We start from the raw sequence: 25,539 nt of genomic DNA on the forward strand, positions 1-25,539 counted from the left end.
TTTGGGAGGTAAGAGTTGGTTGTTTGTTTGTTGGTTGGTCAGAGAGACTGCCCCCCAATCACCCCAAGTCCCGCTGTCAATCTACTGCTCTTCACTTACTCGTCAGCACCAAACGCATCAAAGTGTCCCGGATGAAGGTGTTGTTGACAATGGTCCAGAACCACTGGAAGTGAGTCAGGATGAAATGATAGAAGGCTGGGCTTGGCTTCAGGGCATCGCGCAACCTCGTCCAGAACTCCGCTGGGAAAGAAAACACAAATATCGTATAACCATAGAGTTGGAAGATGAAGAAGAAGAAGAAGAGTAGTTTGGATTTGATACCCCGCTTTATCACTACCCGAAGGAGTCTCAAAGCGGCTCACAATCTCCTTTTCCTTCCTCCCCCACAACAAACACTCTGTGAGGTGAGTGAGTCTGAGAGACTTTAAGAGAAGTGTGACTGGCCCAAGGTCACCCAGCAGCTGCAGGTGGAAGAGCGGGGAAGCGAACCCGGTTCACCAGATTACGAGTCCGCCACTCTTAACCACTACACCACACTGGCTCTCTGCTACACCATACTGGAAGGGACCTAAAGAGACATCCACTCCAATCCTTTGCAATTCAGGAATTACAGCTAAAAATCCCTGCTCATCCAGAACCCTGTTGTTCCCACAGCCTCCATCCAGATGTGCCCAGAAAGCAGGCAGGCACAGCAGGCAGGCAACCCCCCTCCTCCCCTGTTGCTTGGCCCCAGCACCTGCTATTTGGAGGTAGACTGCCACTAGACTTGGAGGCTTCCTTCTTAGCTATCAGGGGCAAAGTATCTGCTTTTCATGCATGGTTCAGTCCCCAATGACTTCTCCAGGTAGGGCAGGGAATTTCCTCCTATGAAACCCTGGACAGCCTGTCAGTGTCGACAACGCAAACTGGATGGACTGGAGGTCTGACTCAGTATAATGCTGCTCCCTTTGTTCCTATCAGAATGTCGCCAGAGGAGCCCGGCTGGATAATGCCAAAGCTCAGCCCACCCAGTCCAGTATCTAGTTTCCCATGACAGCCAAACAGATTATCTCTTGGGAGCCTAACAAATAGAGGCACTGAAGCAACATGCCTCACTGATAACTGATACTCGCAGGTAGATGCCTCTGAACATGGAGGTTTCACCCCTTTCTATCCATAATCCCTGGCTTTTTTCTGGCCCACGTAGGACCAGTCTGGATAGTTGCCCTTGGTGAAGATTTGATGTTTTCATCCCCAAAAAGTTTTTGATTTGAGTTTCTACTGAAATGAGGCTGCATTTTAATGTTGTATTTTAATCTTGTTTTTAAGTTGTATTTTAATCAATTGTTTTTACACCTGGTGTTAGTCACCCTGAACCCGGTCTTGGCTGGGGAGGGCGGGGTATAAATAAAATTTATTATGATTATGATTAATGACTAATAGCTATCAACAGATAACCACAAAATTGCCTTACTCTACATGTGCCCACTCAACTGCTTCAATGAGCATAAGTGGCACTGGCTACGGATAATAGCCAGTGTGTGTGTGTGTGTGTGTGTGTGTGAGAGAGAGAGAGAGAGAGAGAGAGAGAGAGAGAGTGAGAGAGAGAGTGCTGAACTAAAAAAGAAGACTGGGAGCTGGAGACACAGAGACCTGCTTGCTTTGTGCTGGATCTAAGCAAGATATGCTGGGGTGATGATGCTGTAAGCCCCTCCTTCCTATGCTCAGCCTGTCTATGGGTGTAAATAAATCACAGACCCTGAAGACCCCACAGTCTCCAGTGATCTTAGTTCCAAGGAAACCAACGCCTGGGTGAGCCAAAGGAACCCCTGGAGCCTCTCCCCACTCAGAGACTGAGGTAGCGTGTAATGGTAGAAAAGCAGCAACAAGAAGGTTCTCCAGCTTTTCCCACCGTTTCTGGACTCTCCAGTATCTGGAATCTGCTTATTTATCCACCCTTACACCACGTTGCAGAAAGGCCATGGGGATACTCACGCAGAGAGCAGTTTGTGCCAAAGTAGCCGGTCCGGGTGCAATCGCATTCGTAGCCCTCTGTGCCAACCCGGACACACACGCCCTTGTGTTGGCATGGGAAATAGCAGCATGGATTCACTGTGTGGGACAGGAGGGGCGGGGAGAGAAAACAAATTATTGTCACTTTTTATTTATTAAAACTGCTCTTCATAAAAAAGATCGTAACAGCTTGCAAACAACTGCACCCAAAAATCATACAGCAAAAAGTGCATAAAACAATCAAAATCAGGAATCAAGGAATCAACTATTGTGGAAAGATGTGCTCTTTGCCAAGCATAGGCTTGGCAAAATTGAAGAGTTTTCAGCAGGCGTTTAAATGTTGAAACGAAAGGTGCCTGCCGAGTCTCTAGTGGCAGAGCGTTCCATAAGACTGGACTGGTAAGACTATAGGCCCAGCTGCTTGTTGCTGTCAAATGAGTCTTGTCATCTTGTCCCTGCAGATGATCTGAGTGATCAAGGTGAGATATAAGCAGGACTTGTACACTCTGAAAACTTGTACACTCTTGTACTATCTGAAGAAGTGTGAATACACACAAAAGCTCATACAAATAACAAACTTAGTTGGTTTCTAGGGTGCTACTGGAAGGAATTTTTAAATTTTGTTTTGACTCCGAAAACAGTGAATCTAGATGATGCAGCCCTAAAAGGTGTAGCACTGCACTTAACAGAAAATGTTCTCCGTCAGTATAAGTACCGCTCTAAGGGCACCTTTTTTCAGCTGGAACTCACCAGAACTCAGTTCTGCCACCTCTCAGGTGGATGCCATTGCCATTATAAGAGAACAAGGGAGGGGTTCATGGTGAGTTCTGGCACCTCTTTTTCTAGAAAAATAGAAGTGGCTCTCTTCTCACAGTGACAGGTCCAAATTATGCAGCATATTGATATTTGAGTATTTATTAGTTGACAGTCCTACTGTGAGCTGCCCTGAGCCATATTTGAGTCTCTTGTTGATAATATTCTTTATAAGTCTATTGGTTTCAAGAGATTTATTTCTTGTTGATTTGATGCTGTGCAATATACAAGCATCTAGCATGCAATATGAAACCTCTGGTATGTAGAATTAGATGGCCAACAGTTTATCACTCCATCTGCTCTGCGGTGACAGGCCAGCCCCACCAGGCCAACTCTCCCTCAGTTGCCATTTTGGAGGCAGCTATTCCATCAGACTGCCTGAGTGGGGTGGGGAGATGGGAAGCAGGGCAAGCACCTCCTGCCCCTGAATTGTTTCAGCTGGCTATTATAGAAACTATTATACTCAGAAGAAAATTCCAATGGGTTCAATAGGCTAACTCCCAATTAAGTGTGTATAGGGATTGCATTCTAAGGCAAGTGATTCCATTCGCAAATGAAAAGAACAGCAAAGAGGAAATACGATTTACGAACAGAGATCTACATATAACTGTCCAAAACACCACAATTACTCTACATTAGACCTGGCTCTGTATTGGTACTTCAAGTTGTGCCTACCGATCAAGACACTATGAAGAGGCGTCAAGCTTCATAAAAAGGGACCAGTGTTTTCAAATGAACTGACCTCTTCTTTAAGCCAAACGTTGATTTACAAAGAAGTCAGGATCCCTTGAGACCAATGCCTTTTTTAGGGATCTCCTGCAATATGCTAAAATAACCATGGGCTGTCCACCCAACGTTCCACTTTCTGTGATGATTCCCCAATGCTAAGAATGTAAGAAGAGCCTTGAGGCTGGATCAGGCCAGTGGCTCACCTAGTCCAGCATCCTGCTCTCACAGTGGTCAACCAGAGGCCCCAATGGGAAGTCCACAAGCAGGATCTCAGCCCAAGGCCCCCCCCTCTCCTCCTGTGGCTTCCAGCAATCATTCATAAGCATTATTGCCTCTGACCATAGAGGCAAAGCCCAGCCACCAGGGCTAGTAGTGTTACCAGATGGCCAAACTCCCCAAGTTCGTGACTGGTCAGAGATTAATGAGCTGAAGCAGAAATCCAGTGAAAGCAAAGCTGATCTTTTATGATTTGTTGCAATAGAGTTCCCCCCCTTTTTTTGTCAGGAGGTGAAGGACCTAGAAACAAGAAAAACCACTATTTTAAAGGTTTGCCTTTCAGCATGGAAAAGAACATCCCCTTTTGCAAACAAAATCAGAAATACATCCCACCTAATATGGGGTTACAATGGCTCAGGTAGGTCAAGGCGTGGTATTCCTAAAGATTTAGCAAGTTTCATGTGGTTCCAGACACAGTTTTACACAAAGCATTTGCATTTGATGAAGACAATCAGGATGCTCAGCAGACATTCTCTATGCAGAATATCTGAGCAAACAATGGCAGAATCAGGAACTTCCCCTAATGGTTATCTGCCTACCTTATCTCTGGCTAGGGGAATCATGGGGGATTTTCCCGAATGCAATGAGGTAAGAATAATTGTTCCATGGGGAAACTCAGGTGAAATTATATGGCATAAATATACACTTATTTTCATGTATATCCTGGGAACATTCAGTTTGGGAATCAAAAATGGTTTCAGGTCGGTCTTCCTGTGCTGATCTATGTACGTGCTTGGTTGGTACATTTATGAACATTTAATATATACCTAAGACCTTAAAGGGTTAGGGACACAGGTGGCACTGTGGGTTAAACCACAGAGCCTAGGAGTTACTGATTAGAATGTTGGCGGTTCAAATCCCCACGACGGGGTGAGCTCCCATTGCTCGGTCCCTGCTCCTGCCAACCTAGCAGTTCGAAAGTACGTCGAGTGCAAGTAGATAAATAGGTACCACTCTGGCGGGAAGGTAAACGGCATTTCCGTGCACTGCTCTGGTTCGCCAGAAGCGGCTTAGTCCTGCTGGCCACATGACCCAGAAGCTGTACGCAGGCTCCCTTGGCCAATAAAGTGAGATGAGCGCCGCAACCCCAGTTGGCCACGACTGGACCTAATGGTCAGGGGTCCCTTTACCTTTACCTTTAAGACCTTAAAATTCTTTTCACAGTGGCACACAACAGACATACTGTATAGAGAAAGGAAAAGGAGGTGGGATATGCAATGGGCATTTTCCTGGTAACAGAAGCCATTGTTAGCCTTCTCCTTCTCCATGAATTTGTTCAATTGTCTTTTAAAGCTGTCCAAGTATGGGGCCATCACTGTCCCCTGTGGAAGCGAGTGCCATAGTTTTAACTTCCTTCTATTTAACAGGACTTCCTTTTATTCCTCCTGAATCTTCCTGGTGTTTGTCTACAACTGTGAAGCTCAGAGGGTGTGGAGGTTTGTCCAGAGTTCTCTGGCCAGCTTGGGAAAACATATGTGCTGGATTTTAGTAGAGCTCAGGGTCATATCTGATGTCACCCAGCTTCCGCTGTTTGGCCAAGTGAGACATGGTTGTCCTTGGCTGGACTGGACTTGAAGAAGGTTGCCTTGCCTTATAGCAAAGTTAGGCAACTGAAGAAGCAAGGGCTTTCCCATCACAAATCAACCCTGCTGGCAAGGGATCCAGGCCCCATGCTTTTTTATAGCCCCATTAAACAGAGTGCTGAGATAAGGAAGCAATCTGAGCTAAACAAACAAAGGGGTAGACGTGGCCCAGAGCACAGGAGCAGAAAGCGTGGATGATGAAACAGTACCTTCCAGGCAGACTCCACCCCACCGCTGGAGCCAAACTCCTGCACCACATCCTCTGAAAATGGATCAGAGGCTAGCAGCATACACTGGGAGGAACCAGCAGCTCCCCCAAGCCTCTGGGTTATCCCAGAACCTATGCATCTAGAAGTTTGAAGAGGAGCAGCTTTCAGTGTGGCCAGGCTCCTTGCTCTTCTTGCCTCTGTTACTGCCTCTACTGCCAGACATTAAGTTGGTTATCTCATTAGGGCAGGAACCTTTCTTTTCCACTGACCTCGCTGCTAACATAAGAACATTAAAAGGGTCTGCTGGATCAGGCTTATCTAGTCCAGCATCCTGGTATCACACTGGCTAACCAGGTGCCCCAGTGGGAGACTAGCAAGCAGGAGTCAAGCACAAGAGTGCTCTCCTGCCCACGATTTCCAGCAGCTGGGACTCAGGAGCTGTGACTGTGGAGGCAGAGCATAGCCATTGTGGCTAGGAGCCATTGATAGCCCTCTCCTCCTCCATGGATTTGTCCAATCCTCTCTTAGAACCATCCAGGTTCATAGAATAGAATCATAGAGTTGGAAGAGACCACAAGGGCCATCGAGTCCAACCCCCTGCCAAGCAGGAAACGTAAAGGTACCCCTGCCCGTATGGGCCAGTCGTGTCCGACTCTAGGGTTGTGTGCCCATCTCACTTAAGAGGCCGGGGGCCAGCGCTGTCCGGAGACACTTCCGGATCACGTGGCCAGCGTGACGAAGCTGCTCTGGCTAGCCAGCACCAGCGCAGCACACGCTGTTTACCTTCCCGCTATAAAGCGGTACCTACTTGCACTTAGGGGTGCTTTCGAACTGCTAGGTGGGCAGGAGCTGGGACCGAAAGACGGGAGCTCACCCCGCCGTGGGGATTCAAACCGCCGACCATGCGATCGGCAAGCCCTAGGCGCTGAGGTTTTACCCACAGCGCCACCCGTGCTGGTGGCCATCGCTGCCTCCTGGGGGAAGGAAGGAGTTCCCTGGATTTTAACTCTGTGCTGCATGGAGAAGGACTTTTAAAAACCCATCCTGAATCTTCCTACAGCAAGCTTCATTGGACGCCCATGAGTTCCTAGTATTATGCAAGAGGGAGAAAAAGATTTCTCTGTCCACTCTCCATGCCATGCATAATTTTATGAACTTCTATCATGCCACCTCTTAGTGGTACCACGGGTTATCATGCCAACTATAGTGGGACCACGGGTTAAGAACTTAATTCGTTCTGGAGGTCTGTTCTTAACCTGAAACTGTTCTTAACCTGAAGCACCACTTTAGCTAATGGGGCCTCCCGCTGCTGCCGCTGCACGATTTCTGTTCTCATCCTGAAGCAAAGTTCTTAACCCAAGGTACTATTTCTGGGTTAGCAGAGTCTGTAACCTTAAGCGTATGTAACCTGAGGTACCACTGTAATCCAGAATGCAGCAGCTAGACTGGTGCCTTGGAGTGGCCACTGAGACCACATAACACCGGTCTTGAAAGACCTACATTGGCTCCCAGTATGTTTCCAAGCATAATTCAAAGTGTTGGTGCTGACCTTTAAAGCCCTAAATGGCCTCAGTCCTGTATACCTGAAGGAGCCTCTCCACGCCCATCGTTCTGCTTGGACACTGAGGTCCAGCGCCGAGGGCCTTTTGGTGATTCCCTCACTGCGAGAAGCCAAGTTACAGGGAACCAGGCAGAGGGCCTTCTTGGCAGTGGCGCCCGCACTGTGGAACGCCCTCCCACCAGATGTCAAAGAGAAAAACAACTATCTGACATTTAGAAGACATCTTAAGGCAGCCCTGTTCAGGGAAGTTTGTAATGTGTGACATTTTAATGTATTTTTAATCTTTGTTGGAAGACACCCAGAGTGGCTGGGGAAACCCAACTAGATAGGCGGGGTACAAATAATAATAAATTATTATTATTATTATTATTATTATTATTATTATTATTATTATTATTATTATTACACACCTTTTCTGTAAACCCAAATGTCCCAAACTCTGCAACCTTTCTTCATAGGGAAATTGCTCCAACCCCTGGACCACTTTGCATGTGCTTTTGCTGCCCATGGAAGTGTGGGTTGGGAAAACTGAGGCTGATGGGAATTGTAGCTGCACAGCACCAGGTTTGGCATGGGGTAAAGATAAAGGTAAAGGGACCCCTGACCATTAGGTCCAGTCGTGACCGACTCTGGGGTTGTGGTGCTCATCTTGCTTTACTGGCCGAGGCAGCTGGCGTACAGCTTCTGGGTCATGTGGCCAGCATGACTAAGCCGCTTCTGGCAAACCAGAGCAGCACACAGAAACGCCGTTTACCTTCCTGCTGGAGTGGTACCTAGTTATCTACTTGCACTTTTTGTGCTTTCGAACTGCTAGGTTGGCAGGAGCAGGGACCGAGCTCACCCCGTCGCGGAGATTCAAACCGCTGACCTTCTGATTGGCAAGTCCTAGGCTCTGTGGTTTAACCCACAGCGCCTCCGGCGTCCCTTGGCATGGGGTAAGATGAATCAAATAACAAACCACGCACACCCCACAACATAATAAAAAACTCTCCCTGCTGCGTCTCTGCCTCAGCAGCTGCTCCAAGCTCACCTCCTTAACTCTGCCAGTAGACCACTCCAATGTGTGACAGAACAATTGAATAATTCCCCTTGGAGAGACGCTGGAAAACTACCTGCTCCTGGGAAGAGGCTGCTTACTGTGTCTCTGAACAAGTTGCTGGGCTGGGCTGGTGCCAGCCCACAATCTGCAACTCATGCATAGGCACAGATGAGTAAAGCTACTGCAGTCATCAGAGATTAGGGGAATTTGGGAATCCAATGATAGCAGATTTCCACACCTTTGGAGGCTTTAAGCAAATGAGGCCGCCCCTAGCACAATGTAGGGCTTGTCCTTCTCTGGGCCACCTAACCATGCAAAGGAAATTTAGAAGCACACGGGATCTCTTTACAAAAGAAAGGGGCCTGGTGTTGGATTTTCATTGCAAATTGGCCATTGCAAGAGGGTGTGGCAGGAGGGGGAAGAGGAAAACGAGGCCATTGATGAAGGAACCATTTCTACACAGACCCTTTGCCTCCCCCCCCCCAAAGTGCTCAGGATAATTTTAAAAGCATGCAGCCAAGTTGAGCCAAGAAGCCCAAATTATCTGCATTTGAAGATTAGGACAGATGACCCTGACAGCTAGCTGATAACCTCTCAGTTACAGCCAAGAATCTCTGCCTGTTTTCAATCTGGTCAGATAACTAGATACAAACTAGGGCAGGTATATTCAGTCACTTCAGACCCAGGACGCAAACAGGCAGAATTCCTAGGTCCAATTCCTGGCATCTCCAGGTAGGGTTGAGAGAGGCTTCCTGCCTAAAATCCTTGAGAGTGTAGACAATATTGAGCTAGACCTTTAAAGCCCTTTGTGGCTTAGGGACCTCGTACTTACGGGACCACCTCTCCTGGTCTGCCCTGCAGAGGACCTTAAGGTCCATGAATAACCATCGTTTAGAGGTCCCAGGCACTAAGGAAGTCAGATTATCCTCCACCAGGGCCAGGGCCTTCTCAGTGATGGCTCCAACCTGGTGGAATGCTCTGTCCCAGGAGACCAGGGCCCTGCATGATTTAACCTCCTTCCGCAGGGCCTGTAAGACAGAACTATTCCACGTGGCTTTCAATTTGAACCTGGCCTGATCTTTTGTTCCCCTTCCTTCCCTCCCCCTCCCCTTGTTGTGAAGATTGGCTGCTCTGGGATCCCACAGCTAATTCTCCCCTGGTCTCCTCGCTGGCCCAAGTGGGACTAATTTAGCCAGCTAGCCCTGGTGACCATCTAATGTTTATTGGATGGATTCCCCCCCCCCAAATTGATTTTTGATTTTATTGTTATTTATGCTTTATACCGTATTTTATGCTGTTTTTTTTGTAGCATCAATTAAGTGTTTTAAATTTGTTGTTAGCTGCCATGAGCCTGGTTTCCTGAATCGTAAAGGGCTGGGTATAAATAAAAAAAAATATATATTTATTTATTTAGGTGGCCAATGGCCTGGCTTCCTACATTTGGGGACCCATTTCTTAATCTTTTACCACATATTTGCATGGTGCTAGCGCTCCCATCGTGACTCGCCTTGGGTCAGACTGCGACCCACTACTGAGTCCTGACCGAACGGTTGAAGACCACTTGTCCCAGAGTGTGCCTGTCAGCAATCACTGTCCGAAGTTGGGAGTTAGCTCTTTATTAGCAAAGCATGATCTTCACAGACTTGGCTGACTGTCAGGCCTAATGAGCACATCAGCTCATTCCTGGTGGGTCTTCCTCCATGAAATCATGGAGGCTGAAAGCTACCAGCTCTCCACAGCTGCCCACGTCTCCTCCTCTCCAGGGCTTTCCCCCAAGTTGTGTGCAGCCAACCACTCCCCTGTCCTTTTTATGCGTCTTCAGGTTCTGGGAGACAAGGGTGCTTCATCTCGCCAGCCTCTGCTTCTAGACTTCCATCTGCCACAGACTCACCCTGCTCACTAAACCCTGTTAACTCTTCAGCTTCCAACACCTCCTCCTCCCAGTCTTCTCCCTGCGACCACTCATCACCACCCCAGAACCAATCCCCAGGCTATGAACTTTATATACTTGGTTCCTCCCACCACTCCTCTGTGTTGAACCAAACGAGTGAACTAGAAGTTGTAGTCTACTCAAGTGTAGACCCTCAGTTTCAATGGATCTACTCTGAGCAGGGCTAACTTTGGTTACTGCCCTAGATACTTGGTACAAAAAGGGGTTCCAGGAAGAGTTTGGTGTCATTAAGAAGTGGGCTTCCAGCAATCTGAATTCATCAGCATGAATCCCATGGGGAGTCTCAGGTAAAAAAACTACCTGTTCCTGGAAGAGCCTGCCTGTTGCAACTCTGAGCGAGTTTATGCTCTGAGGCTGAGCCAATGCAGAAGCACATCTCAAGACCTCACTGGCATAGTTGACCAAAAACACAAATCAACCCGTGAGATCAAATGATATAGTCCAGCACCCAGATCCAAAGAGTGGCCAACTGTTGTTGTTGTTGTTTAGTCGTTTAGTCGTGTCCGACTCTTCGTGACCCCCTGGACCAGAGCACGCCAGGCACTCCTGTCTTCCACTGCTCCCGCAGTTTGGTCAAACTCATGCTGGTAGCTTTGAGAACACTGTCCAACCATCTCATCCTCTGTCATCCCCTTCTCCTTGTGCCCTCCATCTTTCCCAACATCAGGGTCTTTTCCAGGGAGTCTTCTCTTCTCATGAGGTGGCCAAAGTCTTGGAGCCTCAGCTTCAGGATCTGTCCTTCCAGGGAGCACTCAGGGCTGATTTCCTTAAGAATGGAGAGGTTTGATCTTCTTGCAGTCCATGGGACTCTCAAGAGTCTCCTCCAGCACCATAATTCAAAAGCATCCATTCTTCGGCTATCAGCCTTCTTTATGGTCCAGCTCTCACTTCTGTACATCACTACTGGGAAAACCATAGCTTTAACTATACGGACCTTTGTTGAAAATGTGATTAACATTGACCATAAAGTTTGGGTTTTCCTGGGAAAGCAGTGTGACAAAAGAAAAGCCTCTTGGACCTGTGCCTAGAAATGATGGGGCATTCAGAAGTGTGGGTGAACCCATTGTTCTGTGGGGCCCTGAGGCATTGTTGGCTTTAACTATACGGACCTTTGTTGGCAAGGTGATGTCTCTGCTTTTTAAGATGCTATCTAGGTTTGTCATTGCTTTTCTCCCAAGAAGCAGGCATCTTTTAATTTCGTGACTGCTGTCACCATCTGCAGTGATCATGGAGCCCAAGAAAGTAAAATCTCTCACTACCTCCATTTCTTCCCCTTCTACTTGCCAGGAGGTGATGGGACCAGTGGCCATGATCTTCGTTTTTGTTTTTTTTATTATGTTGAGCTTCAGACCATATTTTGCGCTCTCCTCTTTCACCCTCATTAAAAGGTTCTTTAATTCCTCCTCGCTTTCTGCCATCAAAGTTGTGTCATCTGCATAAAGCCCCCAGGCAGGCCACAAAGGCAACAGCCCCTCTGCTACTGTTTGGTATCCCCACTTATACATCCCCTAAACATGGGGTGTTTGGTTTTTTTAATTACCATGTCCTCGTAACCATAAACTTTGTCTGTCCCTAGTCCTTCTTGGTGTTTCGTCACAGCCCCACCCAGGCCAATCCACATCAAGAGTCAGGACCTCTGAGCCAACGGAATGACATTAGCACCCACAGCTGCACAGCAGCTGTTGCGGCTTGTCTTTTACTTGACATGCCAAACAGGGATGCAGCTGTAGTTTGTAAGCTTAAATTAATAGGACGCTGGAGAATGCTGTGTTTATACAAGATGGGGAAGAACTAAACAAACCCAGTAAATGGAGCTGGAGAAGATCCTTGCATCTTCAGAGATAATGAGTGGCCAATGTAATAAAACAACAGCTGATACCCCTGAGCTCTTGCTAAGCGCTGAAGTAACCCCCCCGGGGGCACAGGCCTGGGCCATGCGTATGGAGGTCCTGGGCTGCCCAGACATTTACAAGATCCTCTTCTGGGCCTTGCTGATGTAGTCCAAAGGAAAGCAGAGCAATAGTGTTATGTACTGAGTTGAATAGGATCTAAAATGCAGCAGTCTGATTGGTCCTAGAACAATGCAGCAGTATGACTGGTCCACAGGAGCCACCCAATCCAGCACCAGATGGAAGTGAATCCACAACCTGATTGGCCTACAGGAGAATTCCGGAATTAGCCAATCACGTGCGGCCCATTGTGTAAAGAATGTACCGGTAAATAAAGCAGATACTTTGGGGAAACTTCAATTCCTCCTCACCACTATGAGCAGAATAAAGAGCATGATATCCACTCTCGACTCTGAGTATATTTCAGATAGGTTTGGCACTAGATTGGCTGCAAGAGCTGTGGGACAGAGATGTACCAGGCGCCTGCCAATTACCTTAGGAACCCCACTCCAGATTTGTCTCGGGTTTCCTTCTCCTTTGAAAGACGTACTCGGTCTATAATTGAATCATAGAATTGTAGGGTTTGAAGGGGCTTGAGGAGCCATCTCGTCCTAACCCCCTCCTCTCTTTGGTCTGTGAGTCCCTCCATCGTGGGAGATAGTTGGAGCCTTAGCCTTGCCTAAGGCAAGATCCAGCTGCTGTGCTGAGCTGCTGAGCTGTTGTTCATAAATGAAGTTATCAAGGCTCCTGCTGCTTCCTGGACCCAAGGCAAGGTTTCCTCATGCAGTGAGCATTTCCTCTTGGGACTGATTACGCAGAGGCAAGGGAAAGCGGAGTGTAGTCAAACACACACTCTGGACTTTAAGAAAGCTGGTTTCAGAAAACTTCTGGGCAAGATCCCATTATTAGAAATGGGAGTCCATGATGAACGGGAGTTTCTTAAAGGTGAGGTGTTTAAGGCACAATCACAAACAGTTCCAACAAGAAAGAAAAGTGGGAGGTACCTAAAGAAACTGGAGTGGCTGCATAAGGATCTTACAGATGAGTCAAGCTTTAAAAGCGACATTGATTGTTATTTATATTACTTTCATGTATCTTTCTTTTACATCTTGTGATTTACGTGGAAATTATTCTATTTGGTTGTGTACTTTTTGATGTTTTATTTATTGTTTGACTACTTTTGCTATGTTTGTAATTACATTTTCCCCCATGTGAGCTGCCTAGAGCATGGTTTGGAGTAGGGGTCAGCAACCTTTTTCAGCCATGGGCTAGTCCACCATCCCTCAGACCATGTGGTGGGCTGGACTATTTTGGGGGGGGGGGAATGAACGAATTCCTATGCCCCACAAATAACCTAGAGATGCATTTTTAATAAAAGGACACATTCTACTCATGTAAAAACACACTGATTCCCGGACCATCTGTGGGCCGGTCTGAGAAGGCGATTGGGCCAGATCCGGCCCCCGGGCCTTAGGTTGCCTAACCCTGGTTTGGACTATGGAAAGGAGACAAGAAAAAATGATGTATCAATGTTTGTTTGTATGTATGTTTATGTATGTATTACGGTTGCCATATTTCATAAATTGAAAATCCGGACACTAATGTTGTTGAGTTTTTTTGAGGGGTGGGGGCAAAGTTGTTGAGCTTTATTATTTTGTTGTTGTTGTTGTTGACTGCATCAACAGAAATAGTGTCCAGTTCTGCAGGATATTGACAAACTGTGAAGAGGAGGACAACCAAGATAGTCAAGGGTCTGGAAACTAACCTTATGAGGAACAGTTGAAGGAGCAGGGTATGTTAGCCTGGAAAAGAGGAGATTGAGAAGAGATGCGATAGCCATCTTCACATATCTGAAGGGCTGTCACATGGAAGAGGGAACAATCTTGTTTTCTTCTGCTCTGGAGGGTAGGACTCAATGGATTCAAGTTATAAGAAAGGAGATTCGGACTAAACATTCAGAATAATTTTCTGATGCTAAGAGCTGTTTGACATCAGACCAGCTTAAAAGGTGTTGGACTCTCCTTCCCTGGAAGTTTTGAATCAAAGGCCAGATGGCCACCTGTCAGGGATTATTTAGCTGTGATTCCAGAATTGCAGGGGTTGAACTAGATGTCCATCAAGGGCCCTTCCAACTCTACAATTCCATGGGTCTTTGAGCACCCATTCCAAATGCATGGGCTACTAAGGGTTGCCAGAAGTGGGCCTGAACCTTCCATAAGCAGACTAAAAACTTGGTAGAAACCTTAAAACCTTTTAAACAGTATGGTGAGCTTAGGGAAAACCCAGTATCAAGGTGCTATGAGTTTTGGCATCTCGCATTTAATAAAACAGAAGGAATAATTATACATTATTAAAGCACAAAGCTCAGAACTGTGAGTTTGGTGCTTCACAGGATGCAATGCATTAGCTACATCCCAGTTGGACTACTGTAGCACACTCCATGTGGGGCTGCCTTTGCAAAGTGTTTGGAGGTTTCAGCTTGCCCAGGATCCTGCTGCCAGACTGCTGACTGAGGCCTGGTTACAGAGAGAATGTTATTCCCCTGTTAAAAAAAACAACATCACTGGTGACCAATCTATTTCTGGGCATCAGAGTGCTGGTTATGACCTATAAGGCCCTACATGGCTTGGCCCCAGGCTACCTGGATAATTGTGTCTCCCTGTCTGAACCTGCCCAGGTGCTAAGATCCTCTTGTGAACACCTCTCCACAGTTGGTGGTGACACGAGACAGGGCCTTTTCTGCAGCTGCTCCCAGATTGTGAGACCTCTCCCAAGAGAGATTAGGATGACTCCCTTCTTCTTATTAACCTTTTGTTGGGTAGGCTAAGACTTTCCTATTCAGGACAGGGCTGTGGAAATGAAGGTGATGGCGGCCATTGGGCTGCTGTCAGGGCAAATTGTTCTTTAATGCCGGTTTTAACAGTTGTGCAGAAGAGAGTGTCTTCACCTGCTGAAACCTGCAGTTCTTCTCCACAGCTATTAAACCTACAGGAACCCTGGCTCCATCACTGCTGATTGGCCACCCTCAGGACAGATAGGGAGGAATGAGATTCACATGGTGCTTAACAGTTGCTAGTAACAGTCTCAAAAATGCAGCTCTAGACCAACTGGCGGCCAAGGACTCTTCCTGAACATGCACTCCTTGCTCTGTGAGATCCCAAGCCCTTACTGGCTCCTGTCCCAGTTTCCTGACTGGGTGGAGAACAGCCTCTCCTGGAGAGGTCAAGCAGAGAGCATCGCAAAGAAAGGGAGAAAGTATGTACTGTAATTCCAAGGGGTTTTGTATTTTGGGTTTTTTTGAAGCACACAAATACTTATTCCTTTTTACAAGCAAATATCTCTTTTCTCAAGGACGCGGGTAGCACTGTGGGTTAAACCACAGAGCCTAGGGCTTGCTGATCAGAAGGTCGGCGGTTCGAATCCCCGCAACAGGGTGAGCTCCCGCTTTTCAGTCCCTGCTCCTGCCAACCTAGCAGTTTGAAAGCACAAAAAGTGCAAGTAGATAAATAGGTAGCGCTCCGGCAGAAAGGTAAACGGCGTTTCCGTGTGCTGCTCTGGTTCGCCAGAAGCGGCTTAGTCATGCTGGCCACATGACCCAGAAGCTGTACGCCGGCTCCCTCGGCCTATAGAGCGAGATGAGCGCCGCAATCCCAGAGTCGGTGACAACTGGACCTAATGGTCAGGGGTCCCTTTACCTATCTCTTTTCTCAGTGAGAAACGTGGGTGTTCTTTTATGGTTTGCATGTCTGCATGGGTACTTGCTAAAAAGCAACTTACATATGTGAAATATAGAAAGATAAAGACGGTCACAATTAATAAATGTTCATAATTCTGTTCATAATTCTCCTGAACTGGAACGGTCCGTCCTACATTCCTCTAACAATCAAGTCTGTTGAGCATTTCATAGAATCACAGAATTGCAGAGCTGGAAGGGACCTCAAGGGTCATCTAGTCCAAACTCCTGCAATGCAGAAGTCACAGCTAAGGAATCTGTGACTGGTGGCCAATCCAACCTCTGCTTTAAAACCTTCAGTGAAAAGGGGTCCCCCAGCTTACGAGGGAGTCCATTCCCCTGCAGACATCTCATACCATTGGAAAATGCTTCTGAATCTACTACGGCCAGAATCTCCTTTGAATCCATTGGTTTGTATCCTACCCTCTGGAGCAGCAGAAAACAGGATAGTTCCATCTTCCATGTGACAGCCCTTCAGATATATATGAAGATGGCTGTCCTGTCACCTCTCAGTCTCCTCTTCTCCAGGCTAAACATCCCCAACTCCCTTCACTGTTCCTCATAAGGCTTACTTTCCAGATCCATTATCATATTGGTTGCCCTCCAGAAGGACTTTCCCAGAAGGATCCTTTCCCCCGAAGCTTTGTGAATGCACACACACCCTCCTGGCACCAGTCTCTGAAGGGAATGTCCTCTGGAAGTCCTGGATTCGTTCAGCTGTGGTGATGAATTACACTTGGCAACCCCAGGGAATGTGAGGTGGGGATGGAGGGGCATGAGAGTACATGCCCTTCCCACCTGAGGCTGCGCATGGACAAGCGTAATGGGACAAGAGTCACTCCCCTGGCAAGTGCAGACCTGGTGGTGCCCATCCTCTTCCCACGATGCTGCCTCCTGCTTTTGGAATAGGCATCCACCACTGGATGCCAGAAGTTACCTCCAGAACAGCTCAGCTGCAGGATCAGACCAGAGATCCATGCGGCCTAGGAAGCGCAGTCCTTTCCTCCTGCTGTTCCCTAGCAGATGAGGCAGACTCTGAAGGCCATGCAGCCACCATGACTGGTAGATACCTCCTCCTCCTCTGATCATAGGATTGTAGACTTGGGAGGGACCCCAAGAGGCATCTAGTCTAACCCTCTGCAATGCAGGAATCACAGCTTAACGGCCCCCAGACAGGCGGCCATCAAACCTCTGCTTAAAAACCTCCAATGAAGGAGAGGTTGATGGCAGTGGATTCCATCAATCAAGCTGGAGCAAGATGAACATGTTTATTGGACTATGCAGAATTAGATAAATTAACCGGAAGGTTGCAGGACCAGAGATTCTTAGAAGACTGGAGTAAATATACAAACTATTTGAAAAGCAATTGTAATGAACAGATTACGCTAGTAGGACTGCAAGAAGTTCTGTAAGGAGGACTATTTGAAATATTGCAAGAAAGACTATGAAGAGAATTATTATAGTTAATGATAATAAGGAGTAATAGAGAAATTAAGAAATGCAGAATGATAAAGAACGGAAAATCATCAGAGGTTGTTGATGGAAGTCTAAAATATTGTATAAGATATGAAGTTATGTTAAATGATTGTTGAAAATGATATGTAAAAAACCATATATATATATGAATATGTTTATTATTATTACATTTATATCCTGCCTGTATGGTAGGTCCCCCAGCGAGTTTCATGACTTGAGTGGGAATTTGAACCCTGGTCTCCCACTCTCTTACCACACCACAATAGCACACTGCTTGTAGCAGTCCTGTCACACACACACCCCAACCCCCCACATAAAAATTAAAAGCAGTGCAGCTACGGCAGAGATTGCCACACCCTCATGCAGACCCCCAGAGGCTGATGTCTTTAAAAATACAAGTGATGGGCTCAACCCTTTCTGATCAGTGATACAATGCTAGCTGGAACTTGTTCTGACACTACTCCCTTGGGGTTCCTCAAGTAGTTGTCTAATGCTCACGACATCCTTTTGACAACATTACGGACACATATTGAGTCTTCCCTGTTTCACTCACCTCTAAACAGGAAAACACCTATCTGCACCCCCCCTCAAATAATAAAAAAGACCCCAAAATAATGCCCCCTAAAAACAGACCATCCCAACCAAAGCACCAAATTGTAGAGTTGGAAGAGGTCCAAAGCATCATCTAGTCCAACTCCCTACAATTTTTTTAGTGGAAAATTGGGAGGGTGAAGGGAAACTGGCAGGCGCTAAGGGACTATCTGAAGGTTACAGACTAGAGTTCTAAGTTATAACGCTTATTGTGAAATATATTTGCTAGCCTTCAGGCGTGACACAAAACTCTCTTGATCTCTTTTAAAATGTTGCCGTGACAATCCGTGCAGCATCTCAAAACCAAAGGAAGTGACTATCTCATTTCAGAATGATTGCTTTAAACCCAAGTGATGATGCACGCAGCTTTAGACAACCAAAACAGGCAGCAAACTTTGATTGAGGTTCCTTCAGTTGTGTGCAAGACCTGCGTCTGGTGAAGCTCAAGAGCACCTAGGCTCTCAAATAGCAGCAAGAAACCCTCTCCAGAGTGCAGTACTGTGGCCACAATGGAGTCAGAAAAGAGCTTCCAAGATCACCACTAGAGTAGGAGGCTGCTGGTAAATTTGTACGTGCTTGTCTGCTCTTATCCTCTCCAGGTCCTCCACATTCCTCCTCAGTGTCTTTCCCACACCTCTCCCACAAAGTGACTCTGGAAGCCCATCCTCATGGGTAATACTCCTCTCACTCTGGTGGGCTCCAATCAGCACAAAAGGTTAGGAGACATCTCTTCAGTGACTAAAGGCTCGGTTTCCATGCTGGTTGGGTGGGTCTGGGATGCTGGAGGTGGAGACCAGGTGGGAATCTGGCTGATCAATGCTGTAAGCTAGATGCTTTCCCATTTCTAGGTTCTCAATGATCTGTTGTCAGCAGCTGCAAAAGACACAGACATTTGTGCCTCAAGAGCTGCAGCTGCACTGTTGGAAAGCTACAGAAATAATATATGACTACACTTGAATGAGGGACGCGGGTGGCGCTGTGGGTTAAACCACAGAGCCTAGGACTTGCTGATCAGAAGGTCGGCGGTTTGAATTCCCACAACAGGGTGAGCTCCCATTGCTCAGTCCCAGCTCCTGCCAACCTAGCACTTCGAAAGCATGACAAAGTGCAAGTAGATAAGTAGGTAGCGCTCCGGCGGGAAGGTAAACGGTGTTTCCGTGCGCTGCTCTGGTTTGCCAGAAGCGGCTTAGTCATGCTGGCCACATGACCTGGAAGCTGTACGCTGGCTCCCTCGGCCAGTAAAGTGAGATGAGCGCCGCAACCCCGGAGTCGTTCACGACTGGACCTAATGGTCTCTTTACCTTACACTTGAATGATGTTTTGCTTTGTGGCGGTCAGTCTGGATGCTGCCACGTGTCCCTTCCAGTTCTTGGGGTCCTGTACCTGGGGAGCGTTAGATTCAAAGAGAGGATCCTACTGCTGAACTACCCAGAGAAGTTTCTTTGTAAGACGATGGCCTTGGCTGGCCACTGCAGTGTCCTCATCCGCATCCCAAAAGGATGGGCTCCATTGCAAGAGCTACAGTGAAGGGATGAGGCCCTCCAGGCTGATGGGTGGGCATTTCCTCTCCCTCCTCACCTGGCTGCTAGGTAGGAGAACAAGAGCCAGGGTGGTGTGGGGGAGATGGGCTGAAAAAAGCAGGCTGGAAGCTGGAGACCCAGAGACACACTTGCTCTGTGCTGGATCCAAAACCCATTGGGATGTTAATGCTGTGAGTCTCTCCATCTTACGCTCAGGTTGTATAGATGTGTAAATAAAACTACATATCCTAAGGACACCACAATCTCCGGTGACTTTCACTCCAAGGAAACTGAACCTGGGTAAGCACCTGGAACCCCTGGGGTCTCTCATCACTTGGAGAGTGGGGTGCCACGTAGCAATATGTTAATGAGTCCAGCAATGGGGGGGGGGAGAGAATGAGCTCTTTTGGGGGGTAGTTGCCCCCCCCCCGCCCCCTCCAGCACCTCCCTTGGTTGAGAGTGCCATTGTGGACACAGCCCTAGGTTAGAAGAGAAACATTCAGAGGTAGGAGACCCATATTTTTAAAAGGGGATTCAATTATTACAATTGATGCATAAATTCAAACTGTGCTCTTACAAATGTTTGAGGAACTCTGAAGCAAATGCCACCCAACCCCATCCCTCGTGTCCGCTATCCTGGGCTGCAGCCTCTGAGCTAGAATTCCTGGTTCTTGTCCAGAGGATAAAATGTTTCATTTGCACATATAAATAAACCATCTGGGCCTAGGAAGGCTTAAATCAAGCCCTCTGGAGAATGTCAAAGCCTCTCTCCCCCATGCCTTACTTGCAAATTAAGTTAAAGCAAACATCTCAAGCCCTTTTAAAAGGCCTATCTATTTCCTCACATATTTCCAGAACGTTTTACTTTCTGGAATGCCCAGCTATTTGAATCTGCTGGAAGGAAAGGACGCAACTCACTTGTCCCTTTGAAAAACAGTGTGGAGGTGGCTCTTCCTGGTAACTCCCTATAGATTGTTCATTTGTGGGAGTTCATTTGTGGTTAACCTCCGGGAAGTGCAAGAGGGATGCACGAGGCCAAGGGGCTGACATATTAATACAGCAGTCAGTTTGGAAGAAGTGGGAGCAACTCTTTATCTCAGGCCAGTAAAGACTGAGCTGTGCCTGTTTCCCGCTTCGAAAGCTAGCTGCTATTTTTCTTTCTGGGAATGAGACAGAAAAAAACTCCAGAGAGGGCTTTTTGCAAGCTTCTCTGCGGCTCCGTAATGAGAAGTTTCCTCACAAACTTGACCAGCTTGCCTAGAAGACTAGGAACAAAGGTGGCAAGCACTCTTGCACCTTTAAAAGAAGTGCAGAAGAGGGAATTTCAGCTGCCATGCAACTATTAAAGGCGCAGGAGCAACACAGGTCCTCTTTTTAATTGGGCCACCTAAACACTCTCTTGCCCTCCTGCTTGTACCTTTGCCATGGAGAGGCAAGGAGAATGTTAGGTGCATTCTCAGTGAAATATACTCGGAGCTGAGTGTGGATTTCATGCTCTTTATTCAGCTCACAGTGTTGAGGAGGAGTGGAAGTTCCCACGAAATGTCTGCTTTATATACATTATTTACACAATGGGCCCCATGTGATTGGCTAATTCCGGGATTCTCCTGTAGGCCAATCAGGTGGTGGATTCACTTCCACTGGGAGCTGGATTGGGTGGCTCCTGTGGACCAATCAGATTGCTGCATTCTGGACCCAATTGTTCTAGGACCAATCAGACTGCTGTATTCTCAATCCTATTGCTCTAGGACCAATCAGACTGCTGCATTTTGGATTCTATTCAACTCAGTACATAACACCCAGGGTCCTGCCTCAGTTGATAATGCAGTCTGGTGCTGAGTGCCCAGGCTGAGCTGAGTCTGCACCATACTAGCACATTCCATCCAACAATCATACCATCTGCATAGGCAGCTTGTGTGTTGAGCAGCACACCTGTAATTATTCACAAATAAGTGTACCTGAGTATGGAAGAGCTGACCTGTACAAATCAACAAGTGTACCCTCTTTCATGCAAACACTTGTACATGTGCAGAGACAAAGGCAGGTACCCTGTGTTCAGTGTAATGTGTGAACAAGGCTTTTCAATGTGGCTGAGGGTCATGTCCACCCCCTTTCCTTCTTTAACTTTAAAAAATAAAGCCTTGTGGATGCTGGTGGTGTTGTGAAGCCTGGAGCAGCATGGGAACGATGCCACAACTGGCTTCACATATTCTCTGTCCTTGGGTGGGGTAGGGGATCCCTTTCCCCACCTGAGCAGGGAGGGCAGAGCTCTCTGAACTCAGTGTAACAAGGTGGATAGATGGCCAGATGCAAAAAGGTTCAAGAAAGGGTAACCAAAACAATCAAGGACATGGAAGGACTCCCCTGTGAGGAAAGGGTGCAACATTTGGGACTTCTTAAAGCTATGGTTTTCCCAGTAGTGATGTATGGAAGTGAGAGCTGGACCACAAAGAAGGCTAATCGCTGAAGAATGGATGCTTTCGAATTATGGTGCTGGAGGAGATTCTTGAGAGTCCCATGGAGTGCAAGAAGATCAAACCTATCCATTCTGAAGGAAATCAGCCCTGAGTGCTCACTGGAAGGACAGATCCTGAAGCTGAGGCTCCAAGACTTTGGCCACCTCATGAGAAGAGAAGACTCCCTGGAAAAAACCCTGATGCTGGGAAAGATGGAGGGCACAAGGAGAAGGGGATGACAGAGGACGAGATGGTGGGACAATGTTCTTGAGGCTACCAGCATGAGTTTGACCAAACTGCGGGAGGCAGTGGAAGACAGGAGTGCCTGGCGTGCTCTGGTCCAGGGGGTCACAAAGAGTCGGACAGGACTAAACGACTAAACAACAACAACAAGCTTAGAGAAAAGGCAAGAAAGAGGCAACCTGAGAGAAGGTTATAAAATTATGCTTGGAATCAAGAAAGTGGGCAGAAAAAAAGCTTTCCTCCCTCTGTCACAACACCAGGATTTGTGGACATCCAGCAAAGCTAAATGTTGAAAGATTCAGGGCAATGGCAAAGAAAGTACTTCTTCATGCAGCACGGAGTTAACTATGGAACTTGCAATGATGGCCACCCATTTGGAGGACTCTAAAAGAGGATTGATTCAGGGAGGACAAGGCGATCATCATCTGCTAGGCATGATGGCTCTCTTCTGCTTCCACAACTGGAGGCAGTAATGCTGGGAACCGCAGGAGGGGAGACTTGTGGTCAAGTCCTGCTTGCTGCCTTCCCACAGGCATCTGGTTGGCCACAGTGGGAACAGGATGCTGGGCTACATGGTCCATGGGTCTGATCCAGCAGGGCTGTTCTGGTAGTCTTGTGTTTTTAAAAGCAGCCACGGATCTTGCACCTTTCAATAGGTATCGCTTGCATGACAACGTGCACCTCCTGAAATTCCCTCGCCTGCACAACTGCGAAAGGCACAGAAGCCCTGTGTGGGTTGGCCTCTGGCCGCCCTCACAAGGGTGGCGTGCGATTTCAAATCACACCCCTCCACACACATTACTTTACAAAAGCTGCAGGGAACTATGCTGTGTTATGACCCAGGAAACGCAGCTTCACTTTGGGTCATGAGGCTTTCATTTAAGTTTATACTATGTTTACTAAAGACGTTGGTAGCCTAGCTTTTATCATGAAATCTCAGGGTGGGGAACAATAAAACTTACTTTTTATTGTAAATCAAGTAAATCAATAAAAATACTTAACTGAGGTTCTGTCTCCCTTAACATAAATCCTGGCTATGGCCATGGTGCAATCAGTTAATAAATGAGCTAATACTCCAGTTTCAATCCTTCAAAACCAGTGGAACACCTCCCCCCCAAAATATACACACACAAACAAATTTTATTTATACCCTGCCCTCCCCAGGCTCAGGGCAGCTAACACTGAATATAAATATAGTAAAAACATTCAAAACAAAACAAACAAAAAACAGTTGATTAAAATATAAGTTAGAATACAGTTTAAAATGCAGCTTAAAATGCTGCCTTGTTTTAGTGGTAGCCTATAGATCAAAGCCATAAGGGGAGAAAACGTCGAATATTCACCGCGGCCAACTATGCATGCTGGTCCTACATGGACTAGAAAAAGAGCCGAGGGAAAATTTATATACAAAATCCCATATGAGGGATTCCATAAAAAAATAAAAAAATAAAAATGAAAGGGGGGGCGGTTTCAGGCTGAGTCCAGCCCAAAGGCCAGGCAGAACAGCTCCGTCTTGCACGCCCTATGGAAAGAGGTCAAATCCTGCAGGGCCCTGGTCTTCTGCAGTAGGGTGTTCCACCAGGCCGGGGCCAGAGCTGAAAAGGCCCTGGCCGAGGCCAATCTGACCTCCTTGGGGCTCGGGACTTCCAAAGTGTTGTTATTTGTGGACTGTAAGGTCCTCCGTGGGGCATACCAGGAGAGGCGGTCCCATAGGTACGTGGGTCCTAGGCCATATAGGGCTTTAAAGGTTAAAACCAGCACCTTAAACCTGACCCTGTACTCCACCGGGAGCCAGTGCAGCTGGTAAAGCACTGGATGAATGTGATCCCATGGCAAGGACCCCGTAAGGAGTCTCACGTGGCATTCTGCACCTGCTGGAGTTTCTGAGTCAGCTTCAAGGGCAGCCCCACATAGAGCGAATTACAGGAATCAAGCCTGGAGGTGACCATTGCATGGATCACTGTGGCCAGATCGGGGCCAGAAAGGTAAGGGACCAACTGCTTAATACGGCGGAGATGAAAAAAGGCCGCCTTTGCTGTAGCTGCAACCTGCGCCTCCATGGAGAGGGAGGCGTCAAAGGCTACATTAAAGTTAATGAAGCACCAGGGCAAGGATAGGGAGGTGCAATTATTAGCCAACACATTGTCTACTCATGATCCCAATTTCTATGACTCCTTTTGGGTCCCTCCAGGCATCCTTTTGACTGTGTATTCGTGACAATTCATGAGCAGTGCCAGATTTACATATAAGCTAAACAAGCTCAGGCCTAGGGCCTCACTCTCTTGGCCCCCCCCCCAAAAAAAAATTAAAGGAAAAAAACTGGATGTACATTTGCAAATTATAAGATAAAAAAGAAATAAAATAAAACCTACATACAGCAAAGGTGTTATGTAGGCTCCTGTTTGTTATGTGCAAATGGCTTTAGATACCTATTAGGTCCATATATTCCCATATAGCATATATTCAACACAAAAACAGTGACAATTTGTTGTTGACAAAGGACAGCTGGACATATAAAGGGCCCCATTACCTTCAGGAGCTCAGGGCCTCATCAAACCTAAAAACGGCCCTGTTCATGAGGCTATCAAGACTTTAGTATGAGATCCTCCTTTCAATACGTTTCATGCCTGCAAAAGTTTTGGGGAGGACACATTTCTTTGTTTCCAGTCGTTACATATCCTGTAATTTCCTGCTGCAATCTCACAATGTTTCGTTCTGCAAATGTTTGAGGTACCACTTTGGTGAACTACAGCCTTTTCCAAACAGCAATAAGTGGCAGCACTGAGGAAGTATCACAGAACAACTAATAAAGCAGAATCAATCCACCACTAATTCTACTGCTTCAAGAACATGGCCTCATCCACAATGTAACTGTAAATCAGTATCATACCACTTTAAACAGCCGTGGCTCACCTCTAAGTATCCTGGGAAGTGTAGTTTGCTTAGCTTGTTAGGAGACACCCCCCCCCCCACGATTCCACTCAAAGGACTACAATTTCCCAGACTTAGACAACCCCTCTAGAAGGATACCATCAGTGGCATAGCGTGGGTTGCAAGCACCTGGGGCCATGCTGAGGGGCAGGAGTTTTCTGTCCAAATTTTCACTTTCTGAAATATGGCAACCCTATGGTGGGAGGGAGGGAAAGAGAGTACACATGCGTTTTTCTTTTTTAAAAAACCAAAACCCCAGGAAGTATTCATCCAACCAACTGTCTTCCTAGCTGCAGCACCTATATAGTTTGCATTTTTAACATTGTTGTTGTTTAGTCCGACTCTCCGTGACCCCCTGGACCAGAGCACGCCAGGCACTCCTGTCTTCCACTGCCTCCTGCAGTTTGGTTACACTCATGCTGGTAGCTTTGAGAACACTGTCCCACCATCTTGTCCTCTGTCGTCCCCTTCTCCTTGTGCCCTCCATCTTTCCCAACATCAGGATCTTTTCCAGGGAGTCTTCTCTTCTCATGAGGTGGCCAAAGTC

General features: G+C 47.1%; 1 protein-coding gene across 1 annotated transcript in view; it reads right to left on the bottom strand.

Moving 5' to 3' along the window:
- Nucleotides 1-25,539, bottom strand: part of PTGS1 (prostaglandin-endoperoxide synthase 1) — a 48,241-nt gene that overhangs the window by 14,039 nt on the left and 8,663 nt on the right. The window contains exons 3-4 of the mRNA XM_083721789.1: nt 1,975-2,091; nt 100-240 (exon numbers count right to left, since the gene is read on the bottom strand). Coding sequence (XP_083577915.1) covers nt 100-240; nt 1,975-2,091 — 258 coding nt within the window. The remainder of the gene's footprint in view (nt 1-99; nt 241-1,974; nt 2,092-25,539) is intronic.

The sequence above is a fragment of the Podarcis gaigeae genome (assembly GCF_964106915.1).
Source record: "Podarcis gaigeae genome assembly, chromosome: Z".
NCBI classification, from domain to species: domain Eukaryota; kingdom Metazoa; phylum Chordata; class Lepidosauria; order Squamata; family Lacertidae; genus Podarcis; species Podarcis gaigeae.